Source organism: Lactuca saligna, chromosome 8 (genome assembly GCF_052625555.1).
Source record: "Lactuca saligna cultivar CGN05327 chromosome 8, ASM5262555v1, whole genome shotgun sequence".
Lineage (NCBI taxonomy): Eukaryota > Viridiplantae > Streptophyta > Magnoliopsida > Asterales > Asteraceae > Lactuca > Lactuca saligna.
Genome location: NC_136424.1, coordinates 154012946 through 154030028, shown reverse-complemented (window position 1 = coordinate 154030028; position 17083 = coordinate 154012946). Strand labels below are relative to the sequence as shown.

At 36.4% G+C, this 17083-nt stretch overlaps 1 protein-coding gene across 1 annotated transcript; it reads right to left on the bottom strand.

Annotated features, from left to right (window-relative positions):
- Window positions 1-8319: 8319 nt before the first annotated feature.
- LOC145011817 (putative germin-like protein 2-1) lies at window positions 8320-9496 on the bottom strand. Its single transcript, XM_078970553.1, has 2 exons — window positions 9384-9496; window positions 8320-8958 (listed from the first exon to the last, which is right to left on the bottom strand). Exons 1-2 carry the CDS (start codon window positions 9493-9495, stop codon window positions 8423-8425), a joined length of 648 nt encoding a protein of 215 aa, XP_078826679.1. The 5' UTR covers window position 9496; the 3' UTR covers window positions 8320-8422.
- Window positions 9497-17083: the final 7587 nt, after the last annotated feature.

The window sequence follows — 17083 nt, the reverse complement described above, 5'->3', positions numbered from 1 at the left end:
AGGCTATCACTCGTCCTCTTTGCATGAGGACCGCCCCTAAACCTGTGATGGATGCATCACAGAATACCGAAAAATCTTCAACACCCTCCTGGAGTGTTAAGACTGGTGTCTCGCACAAACGCTGACGGAGGGTCTCAAACGCCCTTTGCTGCTCGGGGCCCCACCGGAAATCCACCCCTTTCCTCATCAGACGAGTGAGGGATACTGCAATCTTGGAGAAATCCCAGATGAATTTCCGGTAGTATCCTGCTAATCCCAGAAAGCTCCTGATATCCGAGGGAGATTTCGGAACCTACCACTACATAACCGCCTCGATTTTGCCCGGATCGACCAAAATCCCCTCATGGTTAATGAGATGTCCGAGGAACTGGACCTTTCGTAACCAAAAATCACACTTCGAGAACTTGGCATACAGCCGTTCCCGCCTCAGTACTCCCGGAAGCTCACGTAGATGCTCCTCATGCTGCTCTCGGGTCTCGGAATACACCAAGATATCATTTATAAACACTATGACCGAGCGGTCAAGCATTGGTCTGCAGACCCGATTCATCAGATCCATAAATACTGCTGGCGCGTTGGTGAGCCCAAACGGCATCACCACAAACTCGTAATATCCATAGTGAGTTCGAAACGCGGTCTTCTCCACGTCTTCCTCTCTGACCCATACCCAGATCTCAAATCTATCTTGGAAAACCAAGATGCGCCCTGCAACTGATCGAAGAGATCGTCTATCCTCAGGAGTGGGTAACGGTTCTTTACCGTTAGCTTGTTCAACTCCCGGTAATCAATGCACATCTGGTGTGAACCGTCCTTCTTCCGGAAAAAGAGAATCTGCGCTCCCCATGGAGAACTGCTAGGTTTGATGAACTATTTTCACAACAGTTCCTGCAGCTGTGACGACATCTCCTGCATCTCTGGTGGCACTAACTGGTACAGCGCCTTAGCGATAGGGGCCGCACCTGGCACCAGGTCGATCCTGAACTCGACCTGCCTCTCCGGAGGTATCCCTGGAAACTCCTCTGGAAACACATCTGCAAATTCCCTGACCACTGGTACATCGGAATCCAATTTATAGTCCCTGAATCGCATATTTACAACATACGCTAGATAACTCGTACACCCATGCTGAATGTACTGCCGAGCCCTAGCAGCTAAATAAAAACATGAGCCTACTCGGGTGCCCTCACCATATATAATCAGTTCTCCCCCACTTGGGGTTCGAACTACCACTCGTTCGCCCTCGCAATCAATCATAGCACCGAACTTACTGAGCCAATCCATGCCCACAATCATGCACACCTCCCCCATGGGAATCGGAATTAAGTCTATCGGAAAGGACACCCCAAAAATCCCTAAGTCACATCCTCGATAAACTGAAGAAGTAGAAACCCCGTTTACGTTGGCAATAGATAATCGTAACGGACACTCCAACTCGCCCACTGGCGTACTGAACTCCCTACTAATAGACCGAGACACGAAGGACCGACTTGCCCCCGAGTCAAATAAGACCAAAGTTGGCAAAGAGTTCACCAAAAACGTACCTACTCACAGGTACAACAGATAAGCATATAACAGACAAATAAAACAAGATAGGGATAGAAACATACCAGCAACCACATATGGTGCTGCTCTGGCCTCCTCTGCTGTAAGCTGGAAAGCACGGCCCTGAGCCTTCAGAGGCTCTATCCTAACTGGTCTCCCATCTCTGATCCTCAAGGTAGCCGGTGTTGTAGCTTGCACCGGCCTGGCGGCAAGTAGTGGGCAGTTGGCTTTCATGTGGTCAACCTGGTTGCAGTGATAACATAACCTCATACCATAAACTGGGGCAGCCTAGCGACAATCCTTCGCGTAATGCTCCTCCTTCCCACACTTGTGGCACCCACTACCAGCCCGACATACACCAAAATGTCCCTTGCCATACTTCCCACAAGTGCGGCCTTGTTGACCCCCGGGCCTAGCATCGATGGTCTTAGGCCGCTTCGACGTCGGCTGTGACAATTCTGGGGCCGGCCGCTGCTCCCTTAGCTGCATCTCAATCTCTAACTCCCACCATCTGGCGGCCTCCTGCAACTCTAGAAGAGTATCGCATCGCTGGGTAGATACAAACGGTCGGATATCAGTCTTGAGCATACTCAGAGAACGGGTCATCTGAGACTGCTCGGAAGCAAACTCTGGGCAGAACATCGCCCGCTCAGTGAACATACGGGTGATCTCCGTCACCGACTCTCCATCCTGCCTCAAACTCAGAAACTCATGTGCCAACCGTTCTCGCTTGACTCTCGGAATGTAACGAGCGCGAAACATATCTTGGAACTGCTCCCAGGTAACAGCAGCTCACTGATCATTAGCTTAAGCCCCAGTCGCAAGTCTCCACCAGTCCTTGGCTCCAGACCTAAGCAAGTTCAGAGCGCACCTGGCCTTTTGGTCAATAGGACACGAGCAGGTGATGAAACACCCCTCCACATCTGAAATCGATCTCATTCCCTTCATGGGATCCTACATCCCATCAAAAGTAGGGGGCTTCGTGTTGTCAAAGTCCCGGTACTGAAAACCCCCACTAACTCCTCCCCCTACCGTAGATACAGCTAATGCAGCTGCTGCGGTGGCTGTCTATGCGAGGGCTACGTATCGCTCATCAAAATACTCCACCATGGCAGTCTTAATTGACCCGAACATCTCCGACAACTCGGCCCGGAACAACGCAACAACCTCATCGTGCAGGATCGCTCGGATCCTGTCATCCGTCTCATCTGGCCTCATCAGGCCGATCGTCTCGGGGAGTTGTTCGCCCTCTCCTGATCCTGATCCTGATCCCAAACAGGATCCAGTCACAAAGAGCCTAGTTACCACCATTCTAAAACATAACACAAGGCATCAGATAACTCATACAATAACTGGGGACCAACCCCCGACAAAACCCTAGGGTTTGTGACTTCCTTGTTACACGTATGGGTCATGTGCTTTTAGTAGTACGGGCCCATACTACCTTCCACACCTACCCATATTTGTCCCAAGTATTATCACAAAGCCCTAACGACACACATAATCACATCAAGCACTCAAACTTCACCCATAGAAGAAGGCTAAGTGCCTCGAAATTGGCGGACACCTCCCAAACAACCTATCCATCTGCGAAACTTCCACCAACCCTGCAACACTAGTGTATGCTAGCCATACATAACACTGGACCCTATAGACTTTCGAATATTCAATCCTACCCTAAGCTCCCAATCAAACAATAACATAACATAAGGTCAAATCAAACATTCTCATGCTATAAGATCTTAGTTATGTATAACCGTGATGCCTACACTAGATAACTAAAGTAATGATGTCAGTTTCACATAAGAGAAACCCTAGGCTATCAGGAATCATGTAATCAGGCAATTTTACCATGCAATTCCTGAAGATCCCTAGCCTAGTACTAGCCTACTATTCTATCACATCACATAATCAAATAATTGTATGGTATTTTGGGGTCTACTTACTGGCTCCGGCTGATCGTACACTTCGCATCCTCATTTAATTATTTTGAAAACCATTTGAAAACCATTTTGAAAATCTTACCTTGATTTGAGACTGGATTCACACGAATGTTCCTCCAAGTCACTCAAACCAAGGCTCTGATACCAACTTGTAACACCTAAAAATTTCAAACCAATTTAAACTTTTTATACATGTCAAGTTCATCAAAACATTACAACTTTGTTTTCAAAATATTGGTTATCAGAGTTTTTCCCAGAAACATAAATATAATAGGAGGAGCAGTACGATCACGCCTTCGCCTTGCCGCAATCCTCTTATGTACCTGAAACAATAAACTGAAACTATAAGCCCGAAAGCTTAGTGAGTTACCCCCAAAATACCGATACACATACAGTCCACATAGCAATATCAACATTTGTATATCATATCAATAAATAGAACAACATGCACTGGGCCCATAGCTTTACAAGCTGGATTACCCCCTGGGCCCTTAGTACGAGTCTGGAATGCCTGTCAGGCCCTCAGCTCATATCTGGAATGCCATCAAGCCCTCAGTACGAGTCTGTAATGCCTACCGGGCCCTCAGCTCGTATCTGGAATTCTCCCGAGTCCTCAGTATGAGTCTGGAATGCCTACGGAGCCCTCAGCTCAAATCTGGAATACTCTCGAGTTTGTTGGCTACCGCACGGAGCTGTACAACCTCAACCCACCCCACATAACATGTCGACATGTAACAGATAAATGCACATACAGGTAATCAATCAGTATCATAGGCAGTCCTACAAATCTACCTGACTAGCATATCAACTGGCATACATTACTAACTTAACTCAACATATCAACAACTACTAGGTTATCAAATCCAATGGGCCGGCCTTGGTGCCCTAGACCCTTTAGTATAGTGACATACTCATAAGTCCTTCACCTTATAAGGTGCTCCATAAACCACTAGTCAACCCCTGGTCATAGTCAAAGTCCCCAATCAAGGTCAACAGTCCATGTTGACCTTAACTCGTTGAGTACACTTGGGTACTTGTCGAGTTCTCTGAAGCACACTCCAATTCGCTGAGTCATCGAAGTGACTAGTAGAGTTCCTTCGAATCTTTGATCAAACCTTAAGGCCACTCGTCGAGTTCCCTCCTTGAACTCGACAGACATACATGCAAACGTGTCCTGGTTAAAACTCATCTTACTCGCCGAGTTGTTCTTCAACTCGTCGATTCTTATGGCAATCTTCATCGGACTCGCCGAGTTGTTCTTCCAACTCATCGAGTTCACGACCATCTTCATGTTACTCGCCGAGTCAACTGTGCGACTCGCCAAGTTCATTCAGTCATTTTATCATGCAGACAACTTTTAAGCCATAACAAGGCCCCAAATTGCAGATCCAACCTCCTTAGGCTTGCTTATCACGTAAAGTTGCAAACTTTACGTGCATGCAAGGCTCCAACGTCTCAAAAAGCCCACACTATGCTTGAAATGGGGTTTTACACATAGGGAGGGGCTCAAACTTGCTAAAACTAATAACTTTATGGTTCCTTAATCCTCAGAGAGTTTAGATCTGAAGTTACAACTTCATATCTTGGCTTATACCCTAGAAAATGACTTTATAATCCAACTAAGAACCCTAATCTCCAACCAAGGAGGTCTAGAACAAAATAGAAAGAGGATAACAACTTGATACCTTCCCAAGAGATGAAAAATGGAGTAGATCCGGATTTCCCCCAAACTCCTTGCTTCAAACCACCTACTTCCCAAGCTCTTTTCACCAAAATCCCCTTCTAAGGCTGAGATTTGGGGCGTTACAATTTCACAAAAGAAAGGACCATAGGTAAACATAGTATGAATGATCGGTGTAGGGCATGACTATTGTTCCAATTCAAGTATTAAGTTGATAAATCGAAACAATGAATAATGAGTAATCAATATTGTGCTTAGATAAAAGGGTTTTTATTTACACTCAAGAGTTTGGGGCCATATAGGATTAAGTATTATTCTTGTGTTTCACTTTGCATGTTTTGACTTACAGAATAACTAGGTCGTTCTTCCTGAGTGACTAAGTTATTCAAACCATCCACAGTCAGTCATATGTTGGAAGTAGATATGAATCAAGACTATCATGAATATGGCTTGTAAGATTTGTCTAAGGTGCATTAGACATAACAATGGTTGCTACAACATTCATGAGTGCTCATAAGTTCTGAGTATTGGATTAAACCCACGCTCATTTGAATCATTTCATGGATTTTATCACGAGTGAATCATGAGACTATAATATCTTATATTCTTCAAACCTAGAGATATGAGTTGTTGACTATGAGTTGGTTATACATTGATTGCACGAAAACGCATTCGTAACTCGATGTTATAAAACATGCCTTTGTGTATGATTCAACAAGTACTTAGTACAAGCATATGATTCGAAGTTTATCCATTCCTTTTACTTCATAAGGATAAAAGCGATATTTGTGGGCCCCTCGATGATTTAGTGATGACACCCCGAAGTGCTTGGCCAAGCCTGGACTGATTTGATTTGTTCAATTAGTCAGTTGTCATAAATCGAAAATCGGGAAACAACAAATTAACATAGAGAATGATTATAATCCATGTCTCAGTCCATATGATATCTAGAATGGAGGAATATATGATCACTTATCTAATGGACGCGTCATTTGATTTTTTTAGAGTTCGTCAGCGACTTTAAGAGCTACGATTGCTAGTCGGGTTATGAATTCGTACTTGCAATAATAGTTATTAGACTTATCCAAGTGGGAGACTGTTGGATTAGTGTCTAAGTCCATAACTATAATTGGTATGGCTTGACCCAACCCGACATGGTCCATTTGGGTTGCACTTCACTAGAACAATTTGTATGGATAGACTTATGAGAAAAAGGATATTTATGATTTATTAATATATTATAAGTTATAGTATATTAACATGAAATCATATTATTTAATTAGTATTGATCAAGAATTAATTTAGTGACCAAAAGAGGCTAATTAAATATGGACTCTTATATATATATATATATATATATATATATATATATATATATATATATATATATATATATATATATATATATATATATATATATATATATATATATATATATATATGGAATGGGCCAAGGTTTATTTAAGATGGGCTAAAAGTGTATGGAAATCCATGGATAGTCCATGAAGCTTTTAACCCATGGATCATATGTAAATGAAATTTCCTGGGTATTAGGTTTACATGGATGTAACCCTAATCCTCTATAATATATAAATGGGTCCTTGGCTTACAAAATTGGCACTAGTGTGTGTGAAAATGAAGAGGTGACCGATTTTAGTGAGCTCCATATTCTCTCAAGTTCTTCCAAGTTGTTGATGGTGATTTGTGATTCCACTTGAGGCTTCCATACTATTGGGGCTAAGCTCTTAAGGCCAGATACATCAAGACTTCAATCTGTACTATAAGGTATGTTATCCTGACTAGATTCTTGTGTGGTATATGTCAATTGTATGCTAGTCATAGGTTTAATACCTTGGAAACACCATTGCATGTATAATTAGTAAAAAGATAGATCCAAGGTATTTAGGGTTGCATGAACACCTTAGGAGTGTTAGAATGCTCAAAACCCATCATATAGTTCTATGCTTCCGAAGATCGATGAAAAGGTTGTTCGGTATTAGAGTTAGATAAGAACTTCTCTGTAATTGACTAAACACTCTATACTCATTGAAAGAATAATCGAGCCAAACAGATTTTATTTAGATCTTGTGTTCATCATTTTCATATCACTCTAATTCTATAATTCATAATCGATTACATAGCTACTACAGATACATAATAAATTTCACTGACGACTTTTATCTGTTATTGTTCAAACTTTTGAAGTTATCAAATTGTTTCATAGGGAAGATTCAAATACAACTCATTGAGGCCATCATAAACCTTTTCATTTTGAAAAAGAAAATGGGTTTTTAATACCAAGTCTTCTTAGAATATCTTAGGAGTTGTGGAATCTGTTCACAACTCATTCCATCAAAGAACACTCACTTTTTATCTGTACGGTTTTTGTTTCACATGATCACCTGGTCGCTTGGATTTTGTCCTATGATGTTTGAGGTAGTTATCATATTCTCCAGTAGGATAGGATCACCTAGCAATTGGTTGAATGCCGATACTACATGTTTTTTTGAAGAGGATAAAACATACCTTAAACTCTGATATATGATGAATTAAAGAACTCTTTCCTTCATAGTAGAATAGTAACATAAAGTAGTGTTCTCGCGTTCTCAAATTAAATAGTGTTCTCATTTGAATTTAACCCTATATATATATATATATATATATATATATATATATATATATATATATATATATATATATATATATATATATATATATATATATATATATATATATATATATATATATATATACACACACACACGTTTATTACAACGAGTAGCAAATTCAAAAATATTTATAGTAAATCTTAAAATATATACGTGGGGTTTTATAGAACAATTTAGATGGTTAAAGATACATTAGTTAAATTCACACACACAAAAAAAAAAAAAAAAAAAAAAAAAAAAAAAAAAAAAAAAGAAAGATATAGAAGAAGTTAACTATTGGGGATGCTATTTAATTTGAGGTTAAAGTTAATAGAATTATGATGTATTGTTTGTTTAAAGTTATTACATATGCTAACCATTGAAGATGCTTTAGCCTCTAAGGAAACAACAATGCCAACCACTAGAAACAATCAACTCCTTCTTTCATTAATGAATTTTGAAAGGAAAAGAAGCAAACAACGCAAAAATAAGAATTTGAATGTTTTAAATTTAAATTTAAAATGAATGAAATCTTAGTTAGCTTTCTAATACAAATAATTTTCGATAATGATTCTCCTTAACATGGTGCCGAAAGATCATGTTAGAACCTAGAATTTCGACTGAATTTGATCAATGATGTTCACATCCACTTGAAAAGCCTTTGCCAAAAGATCATCTGGAATATCAGGTTTTGCTCCAAACACAGCATTTCCAACTGTATTAACACCTGGGTTTTGGCTACTTAGACCTGCAATCCCAATAGCATTGCTACTTCCAACATTCCTTTGAAAGTGAACAAGACCTTGTGGGAAAACAAAAACATCACCCTTCTGAAGTACTTTGGTGATTAAACGGTTTTCAGGATTGGATGTGATGAACCCAACTTGGATGGTTCCTTCAAGAATAGTCAAGATTTCAGTAGCCCGGGGATGGGTGTGAGGGGGATTAACACCCCATGGAGCCAAGTCTATACGAGCCATTGAGATGCCAAGAGTGTTAAGACCTGGTAGTTGGGCTACAGTCACTAGAGTCCCTTTAGATCCCATGGAATTTGAGGTGTTTCCCATTAAGTGTAGTCCACTAAAGAAGAAATCGTTCGCCTGTACAAGCTTCGGATCTTTGCAAGCGAAACCATTCACTAGCACTATAAATATAGAGAGTAAGTTACAAACTTGGTCCCTTTGCTTTACTCAAAATCACAAGTTTGGTCCCATTTTCAATTCATTACGGATTTAGTCCACGTTCTTTAATCAAGATCGCAATCTTCCAATGTTATTTCCTTTAAGACTTGCATTTTATTTCCAGAAGAACTAAATTCACAACGAAAGCAAACATCAAGAAGATTTTAAAATTTTGGACCATATATAGGGTTTTCAGTAAATCACAAGGATCACATCTGTAACCTACTCAAAAATAGTGAAAGTACGATGTTACAACAACGACATAAATGAATGAAGTTCATTGGCAATTCTTGCCTTTTTCCTTTTTTTAAACTGTAAGTTGAAAATCTTTGCATGCTTTCTAACCTTTTGTTTGCTACAAATTAAAACGAATTGTAGTATTACTAACCTGGGCCATTAAAGTCTGCAACACAAAAATCTTGAAGAGGGCTGCTGTCGGATGCAAATGCAATAGAACAAGTTATCATGATAAGCCCTAGAAAGAGAATTTGAGAAGCCATTTTCAGGTGGTTGTTATATGAGTCTGATCTTGATGGCTTTTATAGCATGATAGTGGGAATAGTTTTGCCGACCCACCACCAAAGCACCAACAAAGTTTGATATCATAAATAATCAAATATAACATTGTTTATACGTAAATAACTATGTACATGATTCCGAGTGGATTTGGTCAAAGAAACTGCAATTCTTTGTAAAATATCTAGATTGTTTGACTTTTTCTCATTGGGTTGTTTTTAATGGAGAATTGTCTCAAGGGCTTCGGTGAGACGTGAAAAACAAAGTTGGTCACTAGAAAGGTAACGCATTTGTAAATACTTAGTTGCAAAAGGAAAGTTTTACTTTTAAATCGGTTAATGAATTAAGTATAAGGGCATCCACATAATGGATTGCTACATAGCATTTAATTTTCATGTAAATTTGTTATTTAACTAGATGTAGCTTCTCACACGAGCTCTTTAAAATTTGTGTATGTGCAATATATAAAATATAATTTACAAGTATGATTATGTTTAATTATACATAAGAGTACATCTCTAGCAATGTGTAATAAATATGAAAAAACAATTTATTATATGTTCTTACAATTTACATGCATGAAAACAAATATATACAAAAAAAAAATTTGTAAAAACAGAAAAAATATGTAAGAAGGTAATTTTATAAAAAAAAGTAACAATTTTTTAAAGTAAATTAGTAAAAAGAAAGTTGTAAAAAATGGGGGAAAAAAACTATTAAAAATAAATCTTAAACTAAGTCTCGAAAAACATCTAAAACAAAGTGGAAAATAAAAAGTCGGGGAAAGTTGGTTAAAATGATTTGGAACAAATTCATAAAAGAATCCTAAAATTTAGGCCAATATTGCAGAATGGGAAATGTTAAAAGGGGTGGATTTAAAAAATGGAGAGAATTTGTAGAAAAAGATTGGATCGAATTTGATTAAGCATTAACGGTTCGTTTAGGTATGGCAAACTTGCTTCTGGGTCCGGCAGGTAGGCGAGTCATTAGGATCCCGCTTTGTGACTCGTGTACTAATAAAAGGGTAGGTGAGATACCCGAACTAAACTATAAGTATCAACATAAATAATAAAGTTTAGTTTGTTCATATATTCGTTTGTTTAAGTTAATCAAACAAACAAACGAATAAAAACCGTTAAATAAATTATTTTCTTTTGTTAATATTCGTTAATTTAACAAATTATCTTGAATATGAATAAACTTTAACAAACGAACATATATGAAATTAAATGAACAACATAAATTATAAAATGTTCTACAAAATCCTAGTATAGCTATTTATTATTTGTAATGTTCTAGCTTCTTACTATTATTTAATGCTGTCATGCTAAAAAAAACGTTTATGAACATAAATGAAAAAAAATAAGATCACTGTTAATGTTGGTTTAATTAACTAAAAGAACAAGAATTTGTATTCTTGCTCGTTGGTTTATTAAAATATATAAACGTAAATGAACTTATCGCTAAATGTTTGGTTCATGTTTAGAGTCATACTTTCATATAAAACAAGCGAACAAGCGGCTTATTGATTGAGACGAACATATCTTCCTAATAAAACCACGAGAGACAACTTATAAAGATTATTGGGAATTATTAAAAAATAAATGAAGTTACTATTCATCTTTCGCAACTTGTTATTATTGGAATTGTTTTGGACAACCATTTACATAAAATTATTAAGTGCCCCTTATTTTTTTCCATCCAACATTTTAATGGGTATTCTACTTCAAATACATTATGTCACTTTGACATATCATTATTCATTGTATGTCAATCTGAATTTCTATCTCACTCTATCATGTATTGCGAGGGTAGTATTTAACTATATAAAGTTTAAGGAATTTTAACATTAACATTTCAATTATAATATAATATTTGATTTAATTTTTTCAATTAATTGAACTCTATAAAATTTATAGTTTTTTTAAGTGTTTAGGTCATTTTTGATCACTTAACTTTTGGTTTTGTGCTCATTTGGTCACTTAACTCTTTTTAAGTTTTAAAAGGTCATTAAACTTTTGATTTTGTGTTCATTTAGTCACTTAACTTTTGGTTTGGTCATATTTAATCACTTAACTTTTAGATTTGTCCTCATTTAATCACTTAACTTTTAAAATTGTGCTCATTTAGTCACTAAACTTTTAAAACAATTTAAAAGTTTAGTGACTAAATGAGCACAATTTTAAAAGTTAGGTGACTAAATGTGACCAAACCAAAAGTTAAGTGACTAAATGAGTACAAAACCAAAAGTTTGATGACCTTTTAAAACATAAAAAGAATTAAGTGACCAAATGAGCACAAAACCAAAAGTTAGATGACCAAAAATGACCTAAACCCTTTTTTTAAATGTATATTACATTGTTTTAATCATCTTCCAATTCAATAGTTCGTCGAGCATTCAAATCCATTTTGTGCCAACTTGGCATACCACTACCGTTAAGTTTTTCCCATGATGTGAATCTAGTGGTTGAGATATGAAATTCATTGTGATGGTTCATAATTTAAATAATGACATCACCAAAATATTAATAGGGGTAAATGGTATAAAAAACAATTTTTTTATACATAAACTCGATTTTGACACCGTGTTTTTTTTGTGTCAATTTTGACATTGTGTTTTCTAATTTGTTACAATTCTGACCACTTGACCGGTTAACCAGGTTACATGATGACGTGTCAGTTTTGATGATGTGGCATGCTGACATGATATGTTGACGTGTCAAAATTAATTTTTTTTCTCACAAAAAACACTAAGTTTTCAATTTTTTTTTTGATTTTGACACTAAGTTTAATTTTTCCTTTCAACTTTGACACTATGTTTTTTTTGTTCCAAATTGCATATCATTTTTTTCAATTTTGTTCAATGTTGACAATTTTTTATTTAAAATCGTATAAAAAAATTTTTAATACATTTAACCTATATAAATATGTTTTTTTTTCATTTAAAAATCATAGTTTTATATATATATATATATATATATATATATATGTTACACTCAAACCATATTTTTATGTATAAATATGTAGAGAAAATTACACGGTCGGTCCCTATGGTTTGCTCTTACTTGCACGCTTCGTCCCTGGAAAGAATTTTTAACTCGGACAATCCCTATAACTTTATTTCGTTACCCTCCTAGTCCCTTAGTTAACTTTCCGTTTTATTTGGGGTTAGGAACTACTCACGTGTGTGGCACGCTGGGGGCATTTTTGTCCTTTCAACCCTACAATATATTAGCGCCATTTAGAAGACGGATGGTTTTACGATTCCGATCATCGTCAAACCAAAACACACACTTGTCAGACGAATTCCCTTTCTTCTCTCAAACAAAAACCCTAGTCGCTAGCTAAAACTTTGTATGCTTTTCCAAATAATCAACAATGCCGGTTTGGAATTTAAGTGAAGCACGAGGACGGATGATCAGTGAAGCAGAAGTTCGTCTTCAATATGGTAAGTCCGCCTAGTCCCTAATCTCATTTTTATTTGCGTTTGCTTCGTGAAATCCTACAACCCTAATCAAATGTTAATCAAATTTTTTGGGGCATTTCCTTAATAGGTGATCATCCGACCATGTTTTGCATGCTATTAAACCATGGTGGAAAGTTTACTGATTTTCCTGGAAGGAAGTATGTAAACGGAAAGAGACATTACGTTGAGTTAATAGACATCGAGACTTTTTGTGTTCACGATATTGATGACATGATGGTGAAACTTGGGTATATCGATGAAAATCTACATGTGGAGATGTACTATCATTTTCGAAGGCGACTGTGCGATTTGGATTCTGGCTTGTTTTCTTTAGCTTCAGATGATGATGTAAGGCATTTAGCAAAATATGTTGGCCAGCATAAGCTAATAGAGGTGTATACATAGCACGGGCAAACGAAATTACACACATACTCGATGTCACCAAACCCATCTAAGGTACGTATAGTTGAGATTGATTGTACCCCAAAAAGATTATTATTGGAATGGCATGATACACAAGTTGAGCCTATTGATGTGTTGACATTTGAGCCTAATAGAATCAACCCTCCTGTTTCACCTACTAGAAATGAGCCTTCAATTGACAAGGTGGACATGGTAAGTGATAATGCAAACATCATGGAAACTGAAATTGAACATAGTAGTGATGATAATAGCAGTGGTGATGAGATCAACAATGGTGATGATAGTGAGAGTCAAGATGGTGACTTTCTTGTGGACGAAGACAATATCATTGATGATGTTGAAGTTGACATGAGAGAATTCAACTTGAATGTTGACCCAGATGTTGAGTGGATTGGAGGTGCTTCTAAAAGAAAGAATCATGTAGTTACAGAAGATGGGAATGAAGCAGACCTTGAAGTTATAGATATGGAACTTTTCTTGTCCGACTCTTCATCGGATGATGGGATAGAAGGAGAAAGAAACAAAAAGATTAAAGCTATTAGAAGGGCGCATGAGAACGAAAATGCTCAAGTCAGTGAGCCTTTCTATTTATATCAGAAATTTAATTCGTCAAAGGAGTTTAAAGATAGGGTTAACCAACATGCAATAGATACAAGAAGGGAGTTAGATTTTGAGAAGAATGATAAAAACAGAGTAAGGGTTGTATGCAGGGGAACCATAACAAGCCTAGGTGGTGGGAAATAACTGGAATGCCATGCAAACATGTTGTATCTGCAATCTGAAACATGAGGAGAAATAATGGTGCAATTGGTATTCGAGAAACCTTTGTTCATGAATGTTATTGGCTATCAACCTGGAGGAACATGTACTCTTGCAAAGTGGATCCGATAAATGGTAGAAGAATGTGGATTAAGTCACCTTGTCCAACTACTTTGTTGCCTCCAAAACACCGTGTCCCAATAGGAAGACCAAAAAAGAAATGAAGGAAGTCAGCTACAGAAAAAGAGGATATGATCAAAGGGAATACAGTTTCTGGAGCACAAAAAACTGTTACATGTACCAAATGTAACAACAAAGGACACAATGCCAGGACTTGCAAAGGGCAGTTACCAACTGTTGGGAAGAAGGGAAAAAAGAACAATGAGAAAGGAAAAGAGAAGGAGAAAGGAAAAGAGAAGGATAATGGAAAAGAGAATGAGAAAGGAAAACAAAAGAAGAAAGGAAAAGAGAAGGATCCATTGTAAACTCTTTTATCATGTGATGCTCTTATTTTGGTTAAACTATTATGTAATGTGATGTTTGTATTGTGGTTAAACTATTATTTCATGTGATGTTTGTATTTTGATTAAACTGTATTGTGTTTAGTATCACCAAAACAATTGCGGTTGGTACTTAGACATTTGTTTTTGGTTAAACTCTTATGTAATGCTTTGGTTTTAATGTTATCTAATGGATCAATTATTGGTATGTTTTTGGTCATTTCATTTGGCATGTTTTTGGACATTTCATTTGGAATGTGTTTGGTCATTTCATTTAATGTTATATAATGGATTATTTGGCATGTTTTTTGGTCATTTCATTTGGCATGTTTTTGGTCATATGTTAAATGAAAAATACCAAAAGATTACAGTTGCATTGCATCTATTAATTGTACCAATAGATACCCTTTCTCTCCCAATTCCAGCAATACAAGATGGTAATAATCCATTGTAATCTTTTATAAGCCAACAAAGTGCAACTATTAATTGTACCAAAATATACCATTTCATTAAAATGCAGCAATACAAACATGCTAATATTACCCATTCATTAGATTATCTTCAACCAAAAACCACTACTGAAATACCTAATACTACAACTTGTAAACAATTGTCCTAAAAAACAAAATCCAACTGACAATTAACAACATTTTAAGGTTCCGATTTTGGATTTCAAGTTCTTCATTCTAGATTTCAAGGTCACGATTTTGGATTTGAAGTTCTTCATTATGGATTTTAAGCTCAAGATTTTGGCTTTCAGCCTCATACGTATGATTTTCTTCATCTACCCACAAAATAAATCCACTTCTTGGTCCCTGAAGTTTTCAATACCCTCGATTAGCACAAACTAGGGTTCATCCTAGAAATTACCAAAAAATTGATAACTCAATACCTGTAAAGGGCATGCATAAAAAGGCCTACCAGGATTTCTCTTTATTCCTGAAGTTCGTATGATCCCTACAGCTCCACACTTTCATTTTACCATAATCAATTTTGTGGATCTTCAATCTTCACGAGCAAAAGAAATGGAGTAGAAGAGGAGAACTGGAAGCACGGATTGAGAAAAGAAGGAAGGAGAAGTAGTTTTAAGTCCGTTGTAGGGTTGAAAGGACAAAAATGCCCCCAGCATGCCACTCACGTGAGTAGTTCCTAACCCCAAATAAGACAGAAAGTTAACTAAGGGACTAGGAGGGTAACGAAATAAAGTTATAGGGATTGTCCGAGTTAAAAATTCTTTCCAATAACGAAGCGTGCAAGTAAGAGCAAACCATAGGGACCAACCGTGTAATTTTCTCTTTTCAAAAAGAAGTTTGGAATTTTATGAACCTAAATAGGGACTAGGGAGAGAATTGGAAATCACAAATGTTCTAGTTGAGCTTTTATTTGAAAAAGAGAATACATTTATGATAAATCATGACGCAATTATATTTGTTTATGCGACTTTCTTTAAGTCGACCTGTCATCTTAAAAAATATATATATATAAAATAAAAATAAAATAAAAAAGTGGACTCAAATGGGATACTAAGCAAATGAATTTGTTAAATATCTTAAGAGAGCAGTTATATTTGTTAAACAAAACCGAAAATTCAAAAACCGATAAAATTGAAATCGAGAAACCGTAACCAAACTCAAACCATCGGGTTTGTGTTTAAATTTTTAATAACCGAAAAATGGATTTTGGGTTCGGTTTCAGTACCTCAAATTGACCCAACCCGTTGGGTTTGAAACCAACCCAATCCGAGATTATTACATTTTTCAAAAATATGTTATAATTTAACTTTCTATGTCAAATGTAATATTTGTTAAATACAAAATAAGGTGTATTTTGGTACTAAATTATACCAAATATATGGCTTGTGTTGCTAAGTGAAACCGAGATTCTTACATGATTGTTTACTATTTGTTTTGTTTCTAAAAACTTGTTAAACTTGAATGTTGTAAACTTTTAGTCACATACTTTTGATTATGTGTTGGTGCTGAAATTAGTTTTATTTAGTTTTTTTAATCTAGGTTGCTAAATGTGTTTTATTTTTTAAGTTATAAAGATTTGTTGAAAACTGGGTTACAACCCAAAACCCATCAACTCACGGGTTGAACCCAAAAACAAATGAAACCAACCCAAGAACACAAAACTGAAACCGATCAAAAATCGAACTCGACAAGTTCTAAAATCTAGAAACCAAAATATATAGGTTTGGTTCGGTTTTACCACAAAACCTACTCAACCCGACCCATGATCATCCCTAATATTTATTTAATATCTATTTATGAAACAAGATTTTAAAGCAATAACAATAGTTTTTTTGGTCCCTACTTACACTTCAACAATTATTATTATTATTATTATTATTATTATTATTATTATTATTATACTATAGATTAAATTTATCCACCCTTAGCTACAGTAAAGTGGCTAAGGAAT